This window comes from Emys orbicularis, chromosome 6, assembly GCF_028017835.1.
Source record: "Emys orbicularis isolate rEmyOrb1 chromosome 6, rEmyOrb1.hap1, whole genome shotgun sequence".
NCBI lineage: Eukaryota > Metazoa > Chordata > Testudines > Emydidae > Emys > Emys orbicularis.
In genome coordinates this window covers 102,452,880-102,478,934 of record NC_088688.1, presented here as the reverse complement: position 1 = coordinate 102,478,934, position 26,055 = coordinate 102,452,880, and the positions used below count along the sequence as shown (strand labels likewise).

The 26,055-nt window shown below is 37.5% G+C and overlaps 1 protein-coding gene across 6 annotated transcripts in view; it reads left to right on the top strand.

Moving 5' to 3' along the window:
- The window catches only part of LOC135880300 (transducin-like enhancer protein 1), a 114,406-nt gene that overhangs the window by 6,774 nt on the left and 81,577 nt on the right, over nucleotides 1-26,055 (top strand). For 4 of the 6 annotated variants that reach the window (XM_065406552.1, XM_065406554.1, XM_065406550.1 and 1 more), the window contains exons 5-6: nucleotides 14,796-14,858; nucleotides 15,830-15,904. The exons of 1 other annotated variant lie outside the window; for it this stretch is intronic. In XM_065406552.1, coding sequence (XP_065262624.1) covers nucleotides 14,796-14,858; nucleotides 15,830-15,904 — 138 coding nt within the window. Of the gene's footprint in view, nucleotides 1-14,795; nucleotides 14,859-15,829; nucleotides 15,935-26,055 lie in introns of all 6 variants that reach the window. One more of the 6 variants, XM_065406549.1, reaches the window with a different exon arrangement.

Genomic DNA, 26,055 nt, shown 5'->3' with positions numbered 1-26,055 from the left:
AAACTTAATAAACCAAAACAAAAAAAACCTATAGAATTGTTCTCAACTAGTGTTTGGATGTGTGTAGCAGAGGTGAGATGATGTTCAGGATATATTGACTTGACTTGCATGTAGATCTTATACGCATTAGGACATTACATTCTAATGACTGGGGAGCATTTTATAGGTTTTTAAATGTTAACTTTCATTCTCAATCCTTTCCTACTGTGACATCCATGGCCAGCAATGGACACACTGCAGCTGCTGGCGCCGAGGCATACTGTCTGTCGGGTGTTAATAGCCATATTATACTCGAAGGGCTGCTGTCATCGGGTATTAGAGCAATGTCTCTTTATTTTCATCAGCCATGTCTGTCGTCTTCTGGAATAAGTCAGGAGATAAAGCTTCCTGTGTGTTTAATGTCCAAATTGTTTAGGTGTAAGATTAGCTTTTGTTCGGTGGCAGGCAGCCAAAGAGAGAGCCATCACTGTTGAACCCACTGACAAAGTTATATAAACTACTACAGCGTGTGGTGAGTTTCTGCTGTCCTAAAATTGACAGGTGGGTCTCTGAGTCTTTGGGTGGATAGTTATGATCTTTGACCTGCCTTCAGGCAAACGTGTCTTTCCACTATTTTTGGCTTATTGCCTTTCTTCTTGCAAAATAATAATAACCCTTAACTGCTTATAGTAGTACAAGAGTTAAATGTCCTCTTAGTTCACTCTGTCATGTGAAATCACTTTAAACAATATTTAAGAGCCAAGTCTTTTACTATCACGATCTCCAGGAGCGGTTAAATAGAGGGGAATTAAGAGGCTTTCTTTGCTCTCTGCAGCTCTTTAATAGGATGGTGGTATTGTTGAAAGGGATTTAAAGATAAATTAATTTTTTTTTGGCCTTTTTTCTTAATTGCATTTTAGTTATTGGAGTCAATTTTATGATTTTTTTTTCCTAAAGATTTTGATGCTGTGTAATGACAACATTAAGTGGCTTTGTTAACTTTTGGAAACTTAAGATACATAGAATGTGTTTGTGTCTTAAAGGAAACATAAAGATGGGATCATAATGACTTTCTTCCCCTCTCAAAATGTCATATTTACTTTACAAATGTGATTTAATATATAAAAGAACCATCAGCATTTCTAAATGAGCGTAGTCATCTCACTTCATACCCAATCTGAGCTCTGGGTACGAGAAAGCTGAGAGGATTGGTAATGAGACAGAACATTTCACCTCTTGGTCATTGGCTTGCCCAGGTCAATGATGTAGTTACTGCTATCTGTCAGTTATTCAGTGGACTATGCTAAATGAGCTGGTAGTCTTCATCCATTTCTAAGTAGGTAGCTTGCCACTTTGTCAGACACCATTACTGCAGTCCTTTTAACTAGTCTCAGCAGTTGGACCTAATTTAAACACAAGTTAAACAAATGGGTACTTTATTATTCTTTAAATTATTTTAGCACCAAGGAACCATGGACCAGGACCCCATGGCACTTGGCGTTGTACAAACACAGAACAAACAGATGGTCCCTGTCTCAGAGAGGTTACAGTTTAAATAGACAACACAGGCACAGCCTGGGGGAAATGGAATTATGCACGGAGTTGACAATGTGATGGTGGCAAGCTTTCCAGGGTGCTTGTCTCCCTTATCAGCAGTGCATTTGGAAGCAGAAGAAACTGAAAATTGTTTTGTTTTCAAGTTGGTGTCCCTTTAAAAAATGAGCCATTTGGTTTTCAATCATAAGTGTGCTGTAACTTTAATTTTTATAGTTGACAATTCAGGGGAAAAATTGATTTAGACAACATTTTAAGAATTCAGCAGTCCATCTGTTACTAAAAGGGAAACTTATTTTTTTTTAAAAAGAACACATGAGCAAACTTCAAAAAAATGCAGCAAGCCTTCATCAGTTTCCTTAAGTTTGCAAGGAAACTGGTGTTAATAAGAATTTTGTTTTACAATTTAGTTATGAGAGAGATGTCTGTGTGTTATATCCTGGAATGTGGCCTGTACTTTTCTGGTAGGTGTTTCAAAACAAAACATCTTTGGCAAAGTAGTAATTAAGCTGCTAAAGATATTGGGCAGCAAACTGAGTTTCTTCCCAACTGATGTTTTTGTTCCTCTTGCAGCTTTTTGATGTCTTGGATAAACAGTCGGTCAAAGTAACTTACAAGTAAGGTGACCAGTCAGTGTATTGACAAGAACAGACACAATAGAAAACTGCATTAGGAGGCAAGCCATTGGGATTTGCAGTAAATATATTACAGAACACAAGTGAATTGCCGATACTGCTTGTTTAGCAGTTTGCAAGGGCAATGCAAGTATGGATTTTTGAATTAGAAGGGAAGGACTGTTCTTTCTCTGTGCCGGAACATCTAGTTGATGGCTGAGGAGAAAATTGATTTAGCGAACAAAATGCTGCTGCCTCTATTTTTGCCATTTGAAAAGCTTCTATGGATTAGTGAGTGAAAACAAAAAGGTAGCTTTCAGTTTAGGAGAAGGGGAGCAGAATGGGTCTGTTTGTTTAGCTGCATCTTGATCAGGTATTAAGCACATGAGATGGGGGGAAAAAACAGCTATTGTGAGGTCAAGATAAGGAAAGGGCATCTATAGCTGAAGCTTTGGGTTTTACACAATCTGCTTAAGTCTGCCTAGTTCTAAAATTGTTTTAGAAGTGCTTATCTTCCGATAAACCCAATCGTTGTACTCTGCCCTGTAGTAGATCCAGTTAAAGTTTTATTTTTAGCTTAATTAAAAGAAATGATGGCAACTAGTTAGCTTGGGTAGCTCTGTAAAATAGAATATCGAAGATTTCAGGTATTCTCCGTGTAGTAAACTGTTTGCAGTACTGCCGCTCTTGCTCGTGGAGTCTTATGTCTGCAGTAGCTTAAGACAACATTCACATGCATGACCTATTGGTATCAGTGTAGAAACATGTCCAGTGGATTTTAATAGCTTCAAAATCAATGCTAAATCTCTTTCAGTTTAACGCTTGTTAAAGGAACATGGCCAATGTAAACATTTCACTTCTTTCTTTGAACCATTAATAATGCCCTAAAATCTTTATTTCTTTAAATTTAATTGGTCATTAAATTTGCAACATCACTTGGTAATATATTGTCATTCTGATGTGTAAATGTATAAAAGTTGCATAATTAGTGTACATACCTTTCAGTAAAGACTTCCTGCGTATTAATTTTTATACTTTGATGTACTAGGGGATGGCTACGCCAGTTTCTGTGGTATGAGTGTGAATTTTTCCATGTTACACTAACTCCAAGCAGCTCCTTCTCTTGATCCTCAAATCTGATGACTTTGTGTCTGAGTCATTCCACTGAAGTCCAAATTGCACCAACATTCTAATCTTTTATTTGAATTTTGGTAGCACCCAAAGGGCCTCAATCGAGATCCAAAACCTATTGTTCTAGGTACTATACAAGTGCGTATTTGGCTTAAAGAGTTCACTATCTAACTTGAAAAACCCTGGGCCCCCCCCCCCAGCTGTGCAACACTTCTGGGGTTTTTTTATTGCTACTTCCTGATACAGGAAAGTTCTATATGATAGGAGCTTCAGAGGGCATTCTTGCACATTGGTACATGTGTGTGGGTATGACCTATGTAGACTGGTATAAAGGGCCAAGTCTACTTGTCAAGACAAACACCTGTCAGGGATGGTCTAGATAATACTTAATCCTGCCATGAGTGCAGGGGACTGGACTAGATGACCTCTCAAGGTGGGCAATTAGTGTTCATGTCTGTGCACAAGTAGCTTTCTGCATGAATTTCCCCCCCCTTCCCGTCCTATGATAAGCATAGGGTAGACATGAAAGAGTTACTAAAGGTGACAGGATATTTAGAACTGGCTACAATCAGTATAAAAATGGGTAAGATTTAAAATACACCTCTCCCCCGATATAACGCTGTCCTCGGGAGCCAAAAACCTGCGTTATAGGTGAAACCGCGTTATATCAAACTTGATTTGATCCACCAGAGTGCGCAGCCCCACTCCACCCCCCTGGAGCGCTGCTTTACCGCGTTATATCCGAATTCGTGTTATATCGGGTCGCGTTATATAGGGGTAGAGGTGTAGTTAAGAGATGTCCAAGGGGGAGAAGGCAGATGGGAGTAAAATGCCAATTCTTGGTCCTTTGTGTTCTTGTAAAGGAAGAGTCTTAATGTAGAGACCCAGCATCAACGGGAATCAAATGCTGCATAGAAAGTAGAGATTCTACCTGCAGCACCAGCGTCTAGCTGAAGGAGATACTGTATCCCTTTGTCCTGGGGGAACCATTTATGTGGTTGGTTTCAGAGTAGCAGCCGTGTTAGTCTGTATCCGCAAAAATAACAGGAGTACTTGTGGCACCTTAGAGACTAACAAATTTATTAGAGCATAAGCTTTCGTGGGCTACAACCCACTTCTTCGGATGCATAAGAAGTGGGTTGTAGCCCACGAAAGCTTATGCTCTAATAAATTTGTTAGTCTCTAAGGTGCCACAAGTACTCCTGTTATTTATGTGGTTGAGGTTCTTCATGCTTTAAGTTGGATGCATGTTGGATGGCTTTGGAGATGCTCTTGTTCCTAGGAGGGGACAGTGACAACTAGGTGGAATTGGGGCTTCAAGAAGAGAACTGGGTGGTAAACAGTTGACCAGAGGTAAAGCTTAGTTTTACATTTATTCGGTTATGAGGCCTAAGACAACTTCATTGGGTAGTCAAGGCTAGATGTTGAAACAAAACAGTGGAGCTAGTTACAGGCCTCTGTGAATGTGCATAAGTCCTGAGTGTTAAGTCAGAATTCATGAAGTGGGACATGATGAAAATTTGGATTAGCAGGGAGATGTGATAAGTGTCCTTCTGTTAAGACGAATTTAAAAAGAGGCCTGACATACTAAAGATGTGTGAAAGGCTGTTGTCAAGATGCTAAAGTGTTCCTTATTCCTGCCAGTTGGCCTGGGTTCAACAGCATTTACAGCTGAAAGTGGGATGGGCAGTTGTTTACAATGCTTGGTCAATAGCTGCTGCAGAGCAGCTCACTGCTATTACAGAGAAAATTGGAATTGGAAAATTGAAATGTATCCAGTGACTGTACTTTAAAGTTGAGTGAAGTCCAAACCCATGTCTGATAAATGTAACAGTTGACTTGTGTATCATATATATATATACTTATGTTGGAATATTGTGGCCTTTCTATAGCTTAAACTGACACCTGAGAGGCTTCAGAAAAATGTAGCCTAGGGTCTGGAATCAAAAATGTAAATTTCCGCATTGTGAAACGTACATAGTATGCTTTGAGACTTTAATAGAGATCCTGATATTTTTATTTCCCAAACAAACTACATGCACCCTACATTTTCAGTGGGGAAACATTAAAACAAATGTGAGGAAGTCATCTCCTAGGGTTTACTCTTACTTTGTGATTTAAAGTGAGTACAAATACAAACATTGGGCAGAGGGAGAGATGCATTTACTAGCTGTCATGTTAAACTGTTGGCTTTTGCCCCAAATACAGGAATTGTTCCCTTTATTTTAAATGAGTACCCATTGCTGCTTATTAGATAGTTTTCCTTTCATAGAGTTAAAAAACCTCACCCCTCCTGTTGGTGAGAATATTAGTAATGACAGTGTTTATAATTTTAAAATATAGTTTAAAAGCTGACTTCTACGGTTTGTCGTATACTGGTTAATATGGCTGTAAAGAGGAGATGAATGTGGCTACTTTTCTGAGTCTATTACTCAGGAGGCCTGTAAATTTGATTGGCTGTTACAATTCTAGCAGAATCATTCGATTTGAGAGCAATAGAAAGATAAGATATCCAATTACCCAAATGATTTGCAGGGTTAGCCAACGTTGTCATGGAGACGCGAGTTGGAACAAATTAAATTTTAAGCAATAAAATAATCTTAAAGCACGTCTGGGAACAAGAAAATTTGGCAGTGGCACTTACCTGAATTGAATCTTAGCTTGACACGCTGTTGTTTGACATTGATATACTGTGGGGGCCTCAACTTTTAAATGGCATGTTGTCTTCATGTTTTTTTCTTTTTGCAGCCATTGCCAAAACAAGGCATGTATTAGTTGTAAATAAATGGTTATTAATAATATATGCTTATCTCAATACTCAACCTGGATTCAATAACGCTTATGAACAGCAGAGTTCGTAGAATGTTAGACTTAAATCATTTGAGGCTTTTTAATATTTAAGTTTTCAGGTTGTTTATATTTAAAAAAAAAATTATTTGCAACTAACATTTTTTAGTGTCTTTTATACAACAAATTTTTAGCAGGCATAGTGGAGACTAAGAAGTTTGGAAGCGCCTCTTTGTGGTGGGGGGAGACTTATGAGTTATGAACACATTTTTGTTTTTGAGGTTCTTGATTTTTTGAAAAGCATAAAAGCTTCACTATTGTTCTGTGTTGCTTTTTTCAGCAATGCTGCAGGAATATGAGAAAATACGTACCTTTAAACTTCGACTGATGAAGAATAAAATTTGTAAACAGAATTGTGATGTGTGAAAGGATGTTTTTTTATTATTATTTAATGCAACATTTAACTGATTCCTGGCTTGCAACATGGATTTAAAACAGTCAAGTGAGTCGCATAAAGAGAGCTTTTATCCACGTCTGTTAGACAGATGGAGATGAAAATTGGTCTGAGGTCAAGCCATTTGCAACATTCTCACATCCTTCGATTTTCATCTCATCCTCTCCACAGATCATCTCAAATGATTCAGTAATGACCAAGAGTGCAACATTGACCTTTATTCCCTGGTGGGTTAGTGTTACACAGTATAAATGGCTGGAAGTAGTTTCCTTCATCCAGAAGTTCAGTGCTGTGATTGGCCTTCCATGTGGGGAAGTGCAAATGAAGGCAGAGTACTTAAATTTAGTTTCTAATGCTGTTGTAAACTTGAATTGACAGTCCATAATTTTTGTCCTTGTGTGTGTGTGTGTGTGTGTGTGTGTGTGTGTTTTTTCTTTTTTCTTTTTTAAGATACTCGTTCCAATCTTTTCACACACTAGGATGCCTTTTATTAACAGGATGAAGTTGGATAACTTGATTAGTCACTAAATATTTTTTAAGGCCACTTTTAAATGTAATCTGTGTATTTTGGTAATTAGCTTTGGTCTAACTGGCAAAGACTTCCTACACCTACAATAGGACCAGTTTTCTTCTTTTAGATTTTATCACTTGTATGCCTGCATTTCACATGCTTCTTAGTTTTTACTTTTTTTAAAGCTGCTTTTGTCCTATAATATATGGAATTTTGGTGTAACAGTTTAAATATTTCATTGACTACTTACTCTAAAGTGGGTTTAATCTAGTAATTCCTGTAAAAGATTATTTTTGCTATTTTATGATTTACAAAGAATACATAAGAAAATGATCTTGATAAGCCACACTGTTTATCACTAAGGGTCAAGTCCTGGTCCCATTGAAGTCAAGGGGAGTCTTGCAAATGGTTATCTTCCAACACTTTCTATGAATAACTTTATTATTTAACCCAACTAGAATGTACTTTATTTTTCTGCCATCTGAACTTTGTCTGGAGAGACTTCATGTACAGTACACAAACTTGTTAGAAACCTAGATGTCACTGGAAAAGGTGCAGAACCTCTGTAGTTGTAGCGAGCTTTTGTTTTAACATAGACTATAGGGTCATTTTAAAGCAAAGATGTGTTTTTTGAACATCAGGTTTTTATATTTTATATTTGCACCATTGGCAAAGAATTTACTTTTTAAATTATAAGAAGACTAGATAACTGAGACTTGGTTTTTTATTCCTATTACTCCCTCTTAAACTGTTCTCCACATTATCTAGCATTCTAAAATGGATATGAAATGTGGCATACAAAACTGAATAATTATAAGGAGGTTAAAAGGCCACAAATGTGGCATGCAAAATCCTGCTCTCACAAGCTTAACGTACACCAGAATCAGACTGAATGCTTTCATATCTTGATCTAGTTTTGTGACCTACAAAGTGCTATTTTCAGATCTGTGGGGGCAGACTTCTCTTTTAACAAAGTGCACTAACCACACTGTTTCTACATGATATGCTGCTAATTTTTTCTTTTTCTTTCCAATTTGGGCTCTTAAGTTTTGAGGTGCCTTTTGAAAACAGATAATGGTATTGAACCACAATATTTAACATGCCTTATTAAATATTCCAAATATATGATTTAAGATAAAGTTGGTTGAGATCTGATATATCATTTACAGGGCTAGAGGTGGTTTTTATGGATCCTTGTCGCTAAGGACGCTTACACCCTATCTACACTTGTAGAATACTCTTAATAAATAAAATTATTATTGTTAACATATGATTAGTTCCTACAGTGTTACCTATATTGGGGGCCCTAGTGTAAAAAGGCCACGTGCCTTATATTATATGTTGACTTGCCCCAGTCAGAGGAGACTTGTGTAATACTGTGTCAAAATGCCTGGTGTGCCCTCTGTGCTAGGGCTTCTTCCAACATTACTAGCAAAGATGAGCTAGTGGTAGTAATGGTGAGAACTTGTTGAAGTATTTTTCTTGTGTAGCTAAGGCCTAATATGGGGGTGATGTCTTTTAAGATTACATTGCACTTTTTCCTTTCTCACTTCCAAAGCAAAAACTATCAGCTTCCTAAAGAAAAGATTGGTTTCAGCGTGGTTTCCATATTCTGCATTTTAAAAACAAAAAAGTTGTTTGCAGGTTGTATTTTAGAATACAAAGTCATCTGCTGGATCAGACATTTGTGAAAAATTTTATTAGTATTAATCATTCTTTTATGGAATAAATAAATATTGTTGGTACAAACACTGCTTTCATAAGTGCTTAAAAAGATCTGTATGACAGAATCTTATTTAGGAATAAGCATGGCTGCTTTGTTTTTTGTCATTTATGTCAAGAATGCAACTATAGCAAAATGACATATTAAAAATACAAACACTTATGCTTAGCAACAGTTAGGTCAAAACATTTGTCATTAATTAGAAGGAACCAAGGCAAAAAAATTACATGAAGACAACACTGCAGGCTCAGCTTCACTTTGCAAAATGCAGCTGAATTCCTTCATGTTAATTTTAATGATGCTTCAAAAAGGAGGGCAGCACTTGAATCAGGGGTCTGACAAGCTTGTCATTTGCAAATAAATCAAAAGACCATCATTGCAACAGCAAGAACCAATGAATGGAGTTGCTTTGTCATTCTTTGATAGGCCTCACACTCAAGCCTGCTATTAAAAATGAATGTATTCAAGAGGCTCTGCATTAAGAACATAAACAATTAAGGGCACTTGAGATGTTCTGCTAAGAGCTGCCATACAGATACAAGAGCTTTCACATGCAATGCAGGCCTCTGCAGTCTGCCTTGCCAGTGAGCCAAAGAGAACATGGGCAATTAGTGTTCATGTCTGTGCACAAGTAGCTTTCTGCATGAATTCCCCCCCCCCCATTGTTGGTCTTCAGGCATACATAGGGCAGTTAAAACAATCTGAGAATAGCTGCATCAAATTGGAGACTGCCCCCAAGTAACTGTTAAAAGAACACTTTTAGCAACTGCCAGATGACTAAATATAAATATGTATCTTTATAAGCCTCAAAAATTGATGACTTAAGTCATGATTACTAAACCATTCAAACTCTCTTAAAGGAGTTGAGTTTTGTTTTTCAAGCATATTTCTTTCTAGGAGAATTGTGATGGGAGTTTGTTCTTGCAATGATGGATTTAAATGGCTGTAATCCTCTCTGGATCTGCATTTGAAACTTTCACAATTGGCAATCCTGTAGGAACACAGAATACACTTGTGTTCTTTCCTGGATTGCTAAATGAGCAACTAATATTCTTAACAAGGTAATAACGTGGTGGAGGTGAATATGTAGAAACTGAACTAACTCATTACTTGTATACGTCTAGGTAGCCTAAGTTTACGGAAACAACTTTTTTTTTTTTTTTTAAACCCTTGGGGATGGAAGACTTCAGAGGAGCCAGGGCAAAGTTAAGTGTTCTGTGGTCACTAGTCATGTTTCCAGTGCTTGGGAGAGGAAACTGATGTAGTTTGGGTATTAAATCTTGATGTAGTTTGGGTATTAAATAATCCCTTTAATAGCTGCTGATGGATTTTTGGTGGATACTTGAAGAATGTCTTTCTTTGAACTGAAATTTCTAACTTTCAGTATTTTAAAAGGTCCCTAGAGGCAGGTGCAAAGGAAAATTATACTAATTAGGTACACAAGTCTGAATAGAAGGTCATTGTTACAATAATGTTGTCAAAGTAGAAAAACATATATGTAGCTGTTAAATATTGTGGTATTATCTATGGGTATTGTAGGAATTGAGTGTTGTAGCTAGATGTACATGATGACTATTTCTCATCAATATATGTGGTGTTACATGGTTTAGTCATAATTTTCATCTTTCAAGCTTAAACTTTCCAAGCTTTATATGTTCCTGAAGATACGTTTTAAAAACAAAGTTTTGTTGGATTGAGAGGATGGTGAAAGCTGTGATGGGCAGTGATTGTTTTTTCCTATGTTAGTAAACTCTTGAAACTTGGCATAGTCTGGTGAAAATCTGTTTTGATTTATCAACCCTTGAGAATTTCACTCTATACATATGGAGTCAACTTTTTCATGAACCTTGTTGCAAAGGTGATACAGTAGGCAGCGAAGGCAAGCTACATTGTGCATGATATTACATAACTGGATTAACTCTTCATCCTTTAGTTCCCTGATCTAAAACAATTTCCAGGTATTTTGGTGACCTGACCAATAAATGGGGTCATCAGCCTACTGTTCCATTTTTTGCTACCAAAATACCTACGTCGCTTAATATTTGGGGCATGTCCATGGGAGTTGAGGGAAGATGGGGGGGCTCAAAAGACTGCTAATGGGTTTGCAGAAGACTTATAAATCATGATTGCTAGGGTCTTCAATAACAAGGGGGTTTGTAGGGGTGTGAACTTAAAACCAACCAAAAAAACTCCCAAACCACATCCAGACAATGTTAAGGGGTTTGCTTCCCCATTGTTTAAGTTCAGAAGGGACTTTTGGATGAGACCAAGAGCAATATCTCTTCAGTCCCCTTCCTCTCAGTGCACATACTCATATGCTGACTCTTCGGTTTCAGGTTTGCTGTTGTGGTTATTCTAGTAAACACTTTTGCAGGGCCTTGGGAAATAAGTATGCGTGTGCATCATCAGAACATTGCCTCGGTGCTGCTCTTATGCTAGCAAGAGATAGGCATTGGTGCTCTCTATCCATAGTTTGATCCTATGAACAACGTAAAGTTGAAAATTAGACATTTCTTTTTCAGCTGTAGTAATAAATGTTAACTTTTACAATACTAGGGCCAGCGTCATAAAATGAAAATGAGATTTTTTTAAATTGATGGTGCCCCTTTGAAGTAGTAAGTGCCCATTTTTTAACAACGTGAAGAGCTCTGTTATCTCGAAAACATCTTTCTCACCAACAGAAGAAGTTGGTCCAATAAAAGATACTACCTCACCCACCTTGTCTCATGTTTTAACAACTGACCTTTCAATGTACAGTAAAAGGTGACGTTTATCAAGAATTAAGAGTTAAGGGGAACAGTGGAGGCAGTGCATTTAAAAAACCCCTAAAAACCCTTTATTGATTTTTTTCATGCATTTTTTTCATGTCACAAATATCTCTGGTAACTTCTTTGATTGAACTATGTAAATATCTTAATGTTCCACAAATTCTGAAATGCAGATTAGATGTAAACTAATTCTCAAATACTTCAGTGATGTAAGGTCAAAAGGCTGATTATTTTCCACAAGTATCAAGAGATTCACATTTGTCTGACCCATTTAGTGGTTTTTTAGGGAAAAGAAATCAGAAAATTCCATAAGGATGTTAAATTTCATGGACAAAAAGTTATCAGTGGTCCTGTTGTCTTGCTTTACTGACTTTGAACCATTTTTCATTCAATTTCTTTAATCCCTGTATATGAACAGAGGGCAAGTGTGAGACTTCCATGAAACACCAAGTATTTTAGAAATCTTGCTTTAAAAAACACACAACTAACCCCCAAAAGTGAAATCTCTAATCAGTTATAGTAAAGGATTACAGGCCAGAGAACCTTCACTTAGGCTCTTCTGACCAAAACTGCTTTCCACCTGAAACTAGAACTCATCTCCTCCCATCCTGAAAACAAAGGATTTATGACCTAATTTTAATTAGGTCATTCAGTCAATCAGGAACTATATATTACCACTCCTCTCTCATGGGGATTCAAGCCCTTTACACAGCAGTCTACTGGCATCCTAATTGCTGGCAGATCTCCAGCTCAGGAGGGGCTAGTGTGTGGGGAACATGCTGCAAAGAGTGAGTTTTGGTAACTACGTAAGTGTTAGTTGCGTTCGTGAAACTTACGAAAAATGCACATAATACACAAACTGGCCAACAATAGCTTGATCACTTTTAAAACTGCTACAAATACGTGACAGCTTTCCCATATTACTGTTGCTATTCATTAATTTTTTTTATTTGGATTGCACTAGCACTGAAGGCCCCAGTCAGACTCTGTCCCCCTGGACTAAGAATTCAAATAAAATGATCTCCACTCCAACGTTTATTTAAATAAAAAAGCTGTTTCTGGGCACTTGTCATCCTGTGGAATGGGAAGGAAAGGTCAGAGAAGCAACCACCTTTTCCTCCTCTAAGGAAAGGGAATTGTGTTCCCCTCCCTCCTTTCCACCCTCTCACCCCTTTAAAAAAAAAAAAAAAATTCACGTTAAGGGGAATACTATTGGTTGTGCCAGTCTTCAGTGGAACAGCTATCAAGTTAACTGGCTTCTGGTCCCCGATTCTCTGCTCCAGCTCTGATGCAGGCTACAGGGCCCTGGGACTACTTTAACTTGCATCCACTGGCTTTAGTTCTCTAGGATGCTAAGCTCGGTGCATTCCCCTTCCCCAGCCTTCCTGCCAAGGGTTGTGGAGAGGGGAGCGTTCAGACAATTCTACTAGTTCTGCACCTGCTGGGCACTACCCTACACCCAGGGTATCCCCAGCAGGGAACTTGCAGGTGGCTTCCACGTCTCTTGTTCTTCCTGGGTGGTGCAAAGGGAGCAGAATGGGGCAGAAAATCTGCTCCTGGGACCATTAGGGTGGTGGGGCGAGGAGGAGGTTCAGTGGTTGACTTCACATCAGAATCTTCAGCTGTGGGCTGCAGCTAAGATCTTTGAGTAAGAGTTCCTCTAGTCACCATAATATTGGAATTTGACTTCAGGTAAATGGATGGGGAATCCTTGCTATCAACAGACCATTATCTTCTATTAACCCTAGCTCTTATTTTATAGATGGGGAAACAGTGATGTAGGATTTAGTGATTTATCGGGGGGATGAAGATTCATGTTGATGATGTAGAGTGTATTGGGTACAATTCTTGGAGTCAGGGGATCTGGGTTCTTCTAATCCTGGTTTTGATACGGACATGCTGCAAGTTGGAGGACACTTATTAGATCACTAATAGGTGTGTAGTGAGGTATAAATAAATGTCTGAAATTCTGTAAATAAAAAAAATGAATGTCCGTGACAGTTGGGAATAGAATTTGGGAACTCCTGGCCCCTCAGCAGGCACGTGCTCAACTCTAGACTGTGCTGTGTCTGAGAAGGAAGGTAAAAACATCCTTTCCCTTTGCCATTTGAATGGAAGTCTTGCGAAATTGATAATGAAATATTTGAGATTTGCCTGTTAAGCTCTGTTCTCTACTGTCTTCAGTGAAGCTGATCATTTTCTCCTCTGCTGTTTCTTTGGGTTTTACAATTCTGTAGTCTTGTTCTGATAAGTTATCCACTGCTTCAGTGATTCCTTATCCTTGCCATGCCCCCTGTATGTTTGCCCTCAGGGTTCTGTTCCTTCCTTCATCTGCTCCATTATTTCAATTGTTTCTAAATAGATGTTTCCCAAATCAATCTCTCTGCCAAGTCTCTGCCCTGTTTTGCACCTGTCTCTTGGGTATTTCGTGTACACTTCTGATTCTATCTTGCTGTCTCAAAAACTCCTAATCCTATCTTCACTATCCCTTCTCTATTAGATCAGTTTCTTCATTGGATGCTTCTTTTACCACCTTCTCAGTTTTCATTTTCAAGGTCCTGCAAAAAATTTTCCCACCTCCATGTCTGTTGCTATTTCTTTCAGCTCTCAGTCCTCGGTTGCTTTCTGCTCCTTTCGTCCATGTCACATTCTTCATGCCCTTCTGTCATGCTCCCCGCCTCTACTTACCTGCCAAGCACCCTCTCCTCTTTCATATGCACCTCTTCAGTAATCCTTTCTGCTGTACCTTTTCCATCCTCTCCATTATTTGAACTGTTGTTCTATTTTTTTTTTCTTGACTTTTAAATTGTAAATTCTTCATGGCAGGCAATACATCTTGCTCTCTAAAAGGATTGTCTAAACACCGAACCTGATAAAAATCACATGAAAGGATATTCGCTTCACATGCCATTTTTGTAGAACACTGTTCTGTGCAACTTGGTAAATTGAGTAATAAATCTGCCTTTTAAAAGGCTTTAACTTGTGTTGGATTTGAACAAATCCTTTACTTGTTAATGAGCTACTTATAAAGACCAGATTTTTCCTTAAATATATATAGAGATTAGGTACTTGAGACATAGCAGATGTCCTAGAGTAACGAACTAGGTCAGTGGCCTGATTAGGAGCCTATTAGTAAGCATTTATACTTTCACTAGACATCTTTATGAATTTTTTACAATGCTTGCACTTAATATATGACCCTGTAAAGTAGCTGATATATGATAACATATCTCATGCATGTTTTAACCAAAATATTTACCTTTTTTTCCTATAGACAGAAATCGCCAAGAGATTGAATACTATTTGTGCACAAGTTATCCCGTTTTTGTCTCAGGAAGTAAGTAAAACTGTTCAGCTGTTAAAGTGCAATTATGTTGCTTCTCTGTTTGCAAATTAGCTAGTTTTAAGATGTTAATTTTATCACAACGCTCAAGTGTGAGGAACATCTGTTATATAGCTGAAGTGTGTAACTCCTCTTCTCCCCCCCGCTAATTTGGTCTAACATCTGAGTTTAAACTGAGGAACTGGTGACAATAGCTCAACCTCAAATTAATTCTCTTCAGGAAAAACTATAAAATGACTATAAAACAATTTTTTGTTTTCATCTTTAATGACAATACTAAGTTCTACTTAATAGTCAAGTGTTAAAATCTGTGTAAATAAGAAAGTTGGCCTTCAATACTAAAATATTCAGATATTATTTTTGGGTAGGTAGGTAACACACAGTTGGTAACTCAAATACAAAATGTTGTTCCAGGGTATAAAAACATTGCTTGACTACAACTGTAGCATATTAAAGACTACTTCTGTTCAGTATTGGAACCAGCTTTGGATTAGACTTTCAAATACTTCATAGTTGCAAAAATGTAGGAAGCTGCCTAGTCTTTTTGTTGACTACACTATGTTCATTATATTGGATGCAGGAGTTATAAATGACTTGTAAAATGGACACTAGTTTAAAGTTGTCAGAACCTTCTCATCTCAGTTGGAAACTAATGATCTAGTTACTAGAAGATATTCTCTTTAAAAGTTTCCAACATTTAAGTTACCTTTATGACTTTTGCCTCACTCTTAAACAATGAATAACAAATCAAGTACTTTACATCTTAACTGGCATAAGATGACCTGTAACAGATAACCTGGGCTTCTGTCTTACTGTGCAGATTTCTATACAGAAACTATTTCTGTGCATACTGGTCTCGGTTTTAATGTACTGGTGTTTTTATGAGGTGGGAAGAGGAGAAGCTGGTATAGCTGTTCAACAGCTTAATAACACAAATTTTAACTTTTTTTTTTTTTTTTAAATAGCATCAGCAGCAAGTGGCCCAAGCAGTAGAACGTGCCAAACAAGTGACCATGGCTGAACTAAATGCCATCATCGGGGTACGTGGCCTTCCAGGTCTACCTCCTACAGTGTGTATAACCAGCTTTCATTTCTTATTCCTTTGGTAGTTTTAAAATAAACTTGATAATTTTTTGATATCTAATTCTGTTTTGATACCTAATATTATTGCTCAAACTTATTTGACTTGGCTCACTCAGATTTTAGAGGAGGTAGAATTAACAGCAGCTTATTTTGTAACAGAATGTCTTTTCATTCCCTGCACCCATATATTATATCAAAACCTTTGCTGCAAGAAAGACCAGGGAGTTTGGGAAAGATTTATTATCTATTGATCATGGGTATTGTATGCTACTTGATCTAAGTTACCTTTGTTTTGCCTCCTGCTTTTTGTGACATTTGAGTTTTTGGAACCTGTACAACTATTCAGTCTTCTTCCTTTTCCTTTCTTCTGCATCTTTCATGAATTTTAAAGTAGCAGGCTAATGAAAAGAAACTTCTCTTGCTTTTGAAGTAGTATTAATTGTCTGACATAATGTTCTAATAGCCTTTCACCAAGTTTGTGCTTCTAACTATGCTGAAATAAGTTAATACTACTTTCTTGTGACTGGTTGTCATTCACAAGTCATTTGTTTTGCATTAATGAACTCTGTGAACCGTGCATTCCTTCCACTGCATGAGTTCATTTCTCCCATCACTAAGTCTAGAATATATCTCATGTTTTCTGCCCTTCCAGACTAAGTGAAAGAAGTAGCCGAAACAAGAAGCCGTCCTTTCTGATTTTATTCATATGTGAGCGCCTTGAGCAGATTCAAATTACTCATTTATCAATTTATGTTAATTGCTTGTGAGAAGATGCCCTGCTGGTCTTTATAGTTCCCTCAGACACTTTGTAATGATAATTAGACATGCTGCTGTACGGATTAACAGTGCCATAGTCCAATGACGTCTACAGACAATGGAACCAGTTAATCCATCTGTGCTTAAAATTACATCCCAACTGGAGATGGAAAAAAAACCCCCATAAGAGCGAGGGAGGATTAAAAGAATGAGCCTCAGCTTGAAAACTCTCCTTTCATCAGTTTCTCAATTGCAGATCTGCAGTCGGTTTGCCTGTGGTAAGCTATTGGCAGTCAATTAGGTGAAATAAACTGGGAGGGTGACCTTCATTTCCTTTTAATAGCTTTTTCCTCCCTCAAATGGGGAGGTTCAGTGGATTTTCAGCTTAAATTTTATTCAAGCTGCTTTATTACACTTGACAGATTAGCTTTGCATAAACATACCCCCCCCTTCAAATCAGAACCCTGTTTTTCCCTTTTTTTCAAATTTTGACTGTTACTGAGTTAATTCACTAATCATGTTTAATAAAAGTTACATCTGTATTATTTGTCTGTAGTCTTCTCTGTGCTTTGCTTGCATAATGAATTGCCTTATTTTGAAGATCAGATCAAATATACATACAAGAATACTGTATGAATAATATTTGACTAGCAAAGATTAATAGCGTTGTGTTTTCTTGTTGTTTTAAAAGTGTACAATTTCCCTGAGGGCAGATCCTGAATAAAAAGTCCTTTTCATAGTGGACTAAACTTGTAGGACACTTTTTTGCACAGTGTTTAAAAAACAAAAACAAAAAAAACCCAACAACATTAAAACATCTTTGTCATTGGACCAAGAAATTATCCTGACAGTGAAGATTTACTGTATAGCAAAACTTGTCTTCCCAAACTCGCTATGATAGTGTTGTCCCAAGTGGCATTTGCTGAATGTGTACTGTTCAGTTCTCTGCTCTTAGGTCTACAACTACAGCGTACAATTATGACTTTTATAGGCAGGGGTTTTTTGGAGGTAGGGAGAGGTATGTTAATCTTATGAATAGAAATCTCAGAATTTTTTAATTTTAAACTACCAATGATCCTTCAGTAGAAGCATTTCCATTTGTTTTATGAAAGAGTACTCAACAATGCTGTCATAGTTCAGATGTTGTGAATGAGGGAATAAACACGTAGTTAGCACAAATGTATTTTAATTTTCAATGTAGATCTATGTATTATGCATACCAGAAATCAGATGTATGTCAAAGTGATCTTCTACAGTTTTAGGTGATCAATAATTATCCTATGCTGCACAATAAGTTTCATGCTCTGACATATGCTTGATTTTGTTTGAAAGGGATTGTGTGCATCCTGGAAAATCAGAGTAGCATAAAATTGGGTTGACAATTCAGTGGACCTTTGCTCCCCTTCATTGAACATGCAGTGTGTCAACCTGTCTCCCCAGAGGGGAGGAGGCATCAGGAGGCTGGCTATTCCTACAATCAGCAGCTGCACTGAAAGTAAACACAGCCCAGTTTGATAGCAGCTGTCCGTATTGTTCAGGGACCCGACTTAGTGTAAAGAACAATAGAGGGGCCATACTCTTAAACTGCAGTGTCTTTCAGGCTAAGAAAAGAAATAGTAATTTAACGGTTTAGACATCTATTATGAGTGTGAAAGATCATGAAAGACGACTTTAAAATGCAAATAGGCCGAAGCATTCTCCAACGCTATAAGGTACAATCAAGTAGCCTATGGCATCATAGTGCTAAAGATATTTCTGTACCATAAATGTTGGGGATGGGAAGAAAGTTAAGTATTTTCTCAGCAGATGTTCAGTTAGGTGTTCTCCCTGTCTTGGTAAAATCTGCATTCTTGGCATTTCTGTCTGAGCACTGATTTTCTTTCCTTCTTTTAAAAAAAGGATTGTGATTCCCTGACATGGTATAATGATTCAAAATAACTGTTTCCAAATTCAGTCTTGCCTCATTAATTTAGTTATTAAAGAGTCAAGACTGAGTTTGTTTCCATTGGGTGCACATATTGGGTTGGGGGGGTGGGGGGAGGGGAAGCAAAACCAAACCTTGTAATTTAGTAGACACTAAAAAAATTAGATCTATGTCGCTTGGGGGTGTGAAAATCCACACGGTTGAGCAACATAGTTAAACCGACTTAAGTCCCTTTGTAGGCAGCACTTGGTCGACAGAAGAATTCTTTCATTAACCTAGATATCACCTCTCGGGGAGAATCCCTCCCATCAGCCCAGGTAGTGTCTACAGTTGAAGCACTACAGCATCACAGTTGTGACACTGTAGTATTTTAAGTGTAGAGAAGCCTTAAGACTTGTTTCTGGATAGGCCACTTTTAAAATACAAACACACTACTACTTTAGTTACTTGAGAAAATTGAATTTAGAGCAGGACTGCAAGATATTGTGGGGGGAGGAGGGGAATTATCTACCTAATGTAAAGGCAATTTTTAGTCAGTGTATATAAAGAAAGTATATTTAGATTGGAGGAATAATGAGTTGCATTCAGAAACTTTAATGAGTAAAAATAAAATTCAGGTAGTGTTAACTTCTTTAATTAGATGTTGGAAGATCAATTGTGAGATGTGTGTTCGTGCACACACTCATTCACAGCCCCTTACTAAGGGTTACTGAAATGTGTTATTGGGATTGTCTAAGTACTCATGTCAAGCCGCTACATGTTAGTTTGGCTGAGCTAAGTATTTTACTTTTCAGCCATTGTAGCTGTCTGTACATGTTCAGCCATTGTACATGTCTGTTATTTTTTGAATTACACCCGTCAGTGTTCATTGTATTACTATTTTTCACTAAAGTCGATTGAGTGAAGTAGTAGATTTGCTAGATACTTAAATGAAAAGTTTTGATTGTAAAGGATAGGTGCACCTGTTAACTCCTTGGCACCACTGATTTCAGAGCTTTGCCTGAAGTCTGTTTGGGGGCTGGGGAGAATCCAGATCATGGCATGAAAGGATTAAGTGGATTATCATGGTAGAACTTGAAGGGATTTTTTTTTAGATATGATTAAGCAGCAAGCTGGAAAATCAAAGATGCCTATCAGCTCACACCAGGAGGAGCTAAGGGACAGTTATAATTAGTCTATCCCACTGTCAGCAATAACGTACTTTTGCAAGATTTATATGTGGGCAACATTTAATAAAATCCAGTCATTTATATAAAGTGTACATTCTTAATTTAGAACTACAGATCTGTAAATTGGAAAGGTGTTTTAGTATAGAGAATGTAGCATACAGACGTGAATACTTAGTTTGACATTAGTTGCTAATGGTTCTGTGAAATGTATCTTTTTGGATTGACAGTACTTTTCAAGACAGATTGAGTTGTAGACCTCCAAAAGAGCTCTCCGCTGTTGCATGAGGTGATTGGCTAAAGGATTAGCAAACTGCTGAATTATTTTTCTCTCCTTGGCTGTGGTTGCCAGCTATCTCCGGGATGGTAGTGTGTGAAGCTTAAGAGGATGAGGTTAACCTCTTGAGGGTTTATTCTTATGAGTGTGTAGTTAATCCTTGGAAAGCCTATAAATAACTAGGCTGTATGTTTTGTTATAAAATAGAAATACAGACTAGAACAGAAATGAATGCAAAATTCTGTGCAAGGGAAGAGCTAAGCAGCTGTAGCATTACTTTAGATCCTTCTCAGCAGTGATCTGCATTTTGTGCCAAGTGATATTTGGGGGGCGGCGGTTTAAGAGCAATGACTTAATAGTTTTCTGTAAAAAGAAAGCTGAGTGCAAGATACTTATGCATCTTTCTGGTACCCTTCATAGTGTACTAGCCTATAAGAAGCAAGCTAAAACTTTGCTGTTCAGATATTTATAGTTTTTAAGTATGTACAAAAGTGCATACACAAACTTGCTGTTTTGCCTTAAATTACGTGGGATTTCTTACTGTGAACCAAGTAATCTGTTTCCTTTTAGTTATCACAGCTGAGGCAAGATTCATCATTTCGACATTTTATTACCTGATTTTTCCGCCCCCTCCCCCCCACTGAAGTTGTGAGCACCCATTTCTGGAAAATCATGCCACAAAGCTAATTGCAGTTCTCAAAATACACGTTCTTGCAAGATGGCAACAATTATGTATACTCTCTGTGCTACAGCCCAAGCAATGAGGAACATAAATGCAACACTTTCAAATAATATTTAAAGGTGACCTTTAATAATTGTGTATGTGGTTTTTACGTATAAAGAAGACCTGAAAGGGGGCTTAAATATGCCTGTGTGAATTTGGAAATCATGATTTTGCTGGAGGATCTGAGAGATGTGTATGGTGCTTCTATGCAAGAGGTGACAGCATGGTCAGTATCCGAAACATTAGTCAGTGAAATTGAACAGTGTGTTTGGTTTTAAACCGATTAAAAATCCCTTCCCCTCTCCATTGCACAACTTTTATTTTGTCTTTTGTCTTGTCACCACTTCACTAGTTCTCTGTTGATCAGTCTTCCTCCTAGATACAACTTTTATAAAGCAAGTAGGTATAGGGAGAATACTTTCAAGTCCCTCTACATCGATCTAAAAAAGCAAAAAAGGGTAAAATACTCATCACCTTTAGACTGGTGTGTAATTGAGCTAATCATCTCTGCATCTCAAAACAGTATTGACATGCTTGCATTGGTTATATTTTAGAGGTGTAATGACTGAACCTGCAAATAAATGTAGATGGAGATGGGCAGAATTACAAGGATTATGTGGTTGACTCAACAAAAATTTATTCTTTGCTTTTAGTTGCAGAATTTTGAGAGCAGTACACATGTGCTGACAGATTTATTCTAATAATATTCATTAGACCTGTCAATTTCCAGAACAAATTGCACATATTGCATAGAAAAACATGCTTTAAGTGTTTTAAAGGCTGCTCCTCTATCCCCAAAACCACTCGCAAAGTGGATTAGGTAACTGGTTTCAGATGCCCAGCCTGTAGGTTCAGTCCAGATGTAACAATCTAGTTCCATGATGGAGTAAGATACTACAGAATATACCCACTTCATTAGTTTCTAGATCTTTATGGTTAGGAATGCTCTTTGAATGTCAACCAGTGTAGTATTGTCTTCAATGTTTGGGGACACCCTTGGCAAATGAGAGAAATGTTTTCCCAACTAGAGCCTGCACTCCGCCGTGTGTACTTCCCTTTATGGTACTTCACCCTCTCCCCTTTGTACTGTTCTCCTTGGTCCAATAGTCCAGGCTCTATCCTTCCTGTTTTTTTTGTTTGTTTTTTGTTCCACCAATGCTGACCTCAGCCCCATTCTTCCTGCCACTTAGAGATTTTTTTTTTTTTCTCTCTCATGTGTGTTCCAACTTCCTTCATTTTATTTCCCTTTCTTTTCTACTGTTGTAAGGTCTTTGAGCCCAAGACCATGTCTTATTTGTGCAAGTGTCTGTCACACCTGTAGTGCTATATAACTATATATACTATAAGTATTAAAAAATTAATTAAAATAATTACTCAATGAAAGCTTAACTGCTGATCATATTAAGCAGAAAAACCCATCCAGTGTGCTTATTCAGATTTGGATGAGTGACAAATACAGAGGGTGGGCCTGTTCAGCCCCACTGTTTCAAAAAGTGCACTGTTATACTCTGAACTGTGGAGCCCTACAGTAAGATCTTTCATCTTCCTGACATTGGGCCTGGGCTTGTCCTTTGAGAGCCAGAAGGGAGGGAGGAGAGAACCTAGGTGTTGCTGGATTTCTAGGCATTCTTCCCAGAGGTTTAGAAAGAGGAAGAGCTGCTGTACCTTCTCCTACTGACTGCTCAGGAAAGAAAGAAAAAGCAGTACAGTATTACCAAGTTTCACCTCACTTAAACTACTTGCTTGCAAAATCGGACATAAAAATACAGAAGCGTCACAGCACACTATTACTGAAAAATTGCTGACTTTCTCATTTTTTACCATAGAATTATAAAATATATAATGATTCCCAGTTTGAGAAACACTCATATAGTGTATAGAGCAGTATAAACAAGTCATTGTCCGTACGAAATTTTAGTTTGTACTGACTTCGCTAGTGCTTTTCATGTAGCCTGTTGTAAAATTAGGCAAATATATAGATGAGTTGCTGTACACACTGAAGACCTCTGCAAACCCCCAGAGGTATGTGTACCCCTGGTTGAGAACCACTTCCTTAAAGTAAAATGAAGAGTGTATTAAAATAAAATAAGAGGTTACAATAGTGTAATGCTAGTCTGTGTATGAAAAGAATAAGATCTAGAGATACCATAAGAGGGAGATACCAAAGCATTCAGGAGCAAGCAGAGCAGTCCATCTGATAAGAAGCCTAGGGAGGAAGCAGCAAATCATCTGCTCCCACCGGATGAGTCTTCATTAGACTTTATTTATTTATTTTTAAACCTGGATTTAACTGAGGTATTTGTTTGTAGAGGCTGGTGTGGATACCCCACACATGTTTGTTCTTTACCCAAGGGTGTTCATCCATGGGAACTGAAGGGAAGAACAAATGTTTGCCTCCTAGAACAAATGTGTGGGGAGTGTTCACACTAACCTTTGCCAGTTAATGTGAGATTAATGAACAAATTTGTAGACAGTTGACTCAAGTTAAAGTCTACTGAAGATGACCAGAAGCATCTTTCTTGTGGCTTATGTTTTCATTGCCAAAACTCTGTGTTTTACACAGATTGGTACCTTTGGTGTAAAATTCTAGTTAAGACCAGGCACAGGCAGACTTTACCTCAGTGTAGCTAGTCGAGGTCAACCTTGAATCCGGTCCACTCACCTTCACTAGGGACTTTTTACAACAACCCCTCCCCCCCCCCCAGTGAACACACAGCCTCTTTGGGGCCTTGATGTAGGGGTAAGGGTGGGAATAGTTTGAGATTCTCTTGAAATGTGGGGTGGGGAAGATTGCAAAGAAGATAATGGAAGAAATCATGTGAACATAAGGAAAGATACGATTGACAAAGGAGGATGGAAAAGGAAGAGAAATGGCAGTAGTTCTGAATCTTCTGCTCCTTGGCCTCTCATGGAGTAGTAAAGATTCCTATCACGTAGATGTTCTGTTGAGGGTCTCGTGTCCCTAACTTTGTAGATCAAGGCAGTGTGTGTGCGATGGGGGTCTTAATTCATTAATGTATGTATATATGCCTCTGCAGAGTGAGTTTGACACCCTTGTTTCACCCTGAGTTGAACTAGTTTTAGAATTGGAATAATTTGGAGGGGTGAGCTGGGAGGGAGTTGCTTTTAGCTAGTGTTTCATTTTCCTACTTAACCTCCCCCATCCCAGACAAACAAGTTTGAGATAATTTAAGGACACTAACAAAGTGGTGTTTTGTGTTTTTTTTTAGATGAGCAGTTGAGTATTAGTTTAAATTATGGGTTGACTGAAGAACAAGGCAGGAGCTCTGAAACATTAGCTGATTTCATAGGGAAAATGTGAAGAACAGTCGTAAGCCATTCTGCTAATACACCTCTACCCCGATATAACGCGACCCGATATAACACGAATTCAGATATAACGCGGTAAAGCAGTGCTCCGGGGGGGGGGGGGGGGGGGGGGGCTGTGCACTCCGGTGGATCAAAGCAAATTCGATATAACACGGTAAGATTTTTTGGCTCCCGAGGACAGCATTATATCGGGGTAGAGGTGTATAAGGTTAGTCTCCATACGAAAGGCGTTTGCTTTAAAACAAGGTAAACTTACTAATAATTTTCGTTTTTGTAATTGGACATCATTATGTTTTAACATCAGTCATCTCCACAGAAACAAATGGTGCCAAACAGGATTATGATTTTGTGGGAAGGCAAAATAAGTGGCAAGAGCAATAAAGATCCTGTTTTCATGCATTTGTCTATAAGAAAGCAGGAAAGAGAAATAAGATTTTACCTCTGAGACATTTAGGCTTTTAAATAATAGCTAAGTCCCATTATCACTCATGAGCTATATGTATGAAATTTGTAGGTTTAGATAGTTTTGCCAATACTACCCCTCTGTAGACTTAAATCTCTTAGCCTGGTCACATTTTGTGTAGTTTATAAATAGAACAGGTTTGTTGAAGACACTATTTCCTTGTTTTGAAGAGACATTCTTTTCCCCCACACAGGGCACTATAACTTGTTCACATAATGGAGATCTTTCAAATAACTTGTGCAGAGCTACAAAGATTTCATTCTCAGCTGTCTAGCTGTAGGTGCAGCAATGTGCACTTTCCTGTTTGTTTTCCTGTGGCATACTATAGCTTCAAATCCCAACAAATAAAATCTGAGCCTAGAAAGAAAGAGGAAGTAAAGGAACTGAAATAAGTACAGACAGTTCAAAACGGTGGATTGAGTTAAATCAAAGTTATTTTATGTCACTAATTTTTAATCATGATTTAAATCAGCAAACAAGAAAACTTGATTTAAATTTTTAATTAAAAAGCACAAATGCAAAAGAGTATTTTATAAATAAAGGTTGATTTGCATTGGTTGGTGATCATTAAAATACATTGATCTGCTATTAGATAACAGCCTTTACACTAAATTTATGCAGTTGTACAGCTTAACTTACATTTATTTAGATTCTTAATGTTTACATTTTTTTGTTATAGTAAAAAAGGTGAATAATGCATTTCTTATTCACTAGATGAATTTTTATTTGTGATTTGTCAGTCTCTTCAGATGGGAATGCAATTACATGAACAAAACTAGCATTTCAAATTTTATTAAATAAAGCTACCTTAAAGGTGCCTTGATTTTTTTGTTTTGTTTTGTTTTCAAAACATGTCTTGCATTTAGAACTAATGGATTTATTTTAAAAAGGAAGTATTATCTGTAGTTAATTAATTGAACTGGTTTTCTGGTCCCTGTGTCCTTCAGGATTTTAAAACTAGTAGATCTCACCCTCACACTTAGTTTTTATTTATAGATTGAAAGAGGACACCAAGATTTTCCATTTCTTCAACTTCCAGTTGGTTTCTTAACTTTGAATGAACTAGTCATTGAACTGAGCTAGTTGAATAAACTGAAATTAAGAAAATATTCTCTCTCCATTTTCAGGAAAGGCTACTGCTGTCAAAAACAGGTTTTGCACATCAGTGAACTCTTTGGTTCCAGGTGCTTAACCACTGACTTCCACCAGTTCAGTGGTTTGACTTCCTTTAAAACTTAGCAGCAAACATGTACTGCTTAATATTATTTTTGTATTTAAATTAAATGATTTTAATAAGTTTGGACCTTAACGTAAGTTGTCAATTTCAAAGCTAGTTGAAAAAAGATCTTAAAAAAATAACAAATATTTAAATAAAAAATCAGGTTTAAGTAAGATTGAGGGGAGGGGGGAAGTATTTTTAATCCATCCTAGTTCTAAAGGAATTAGATGAAAATTTAAGCAATGAAGG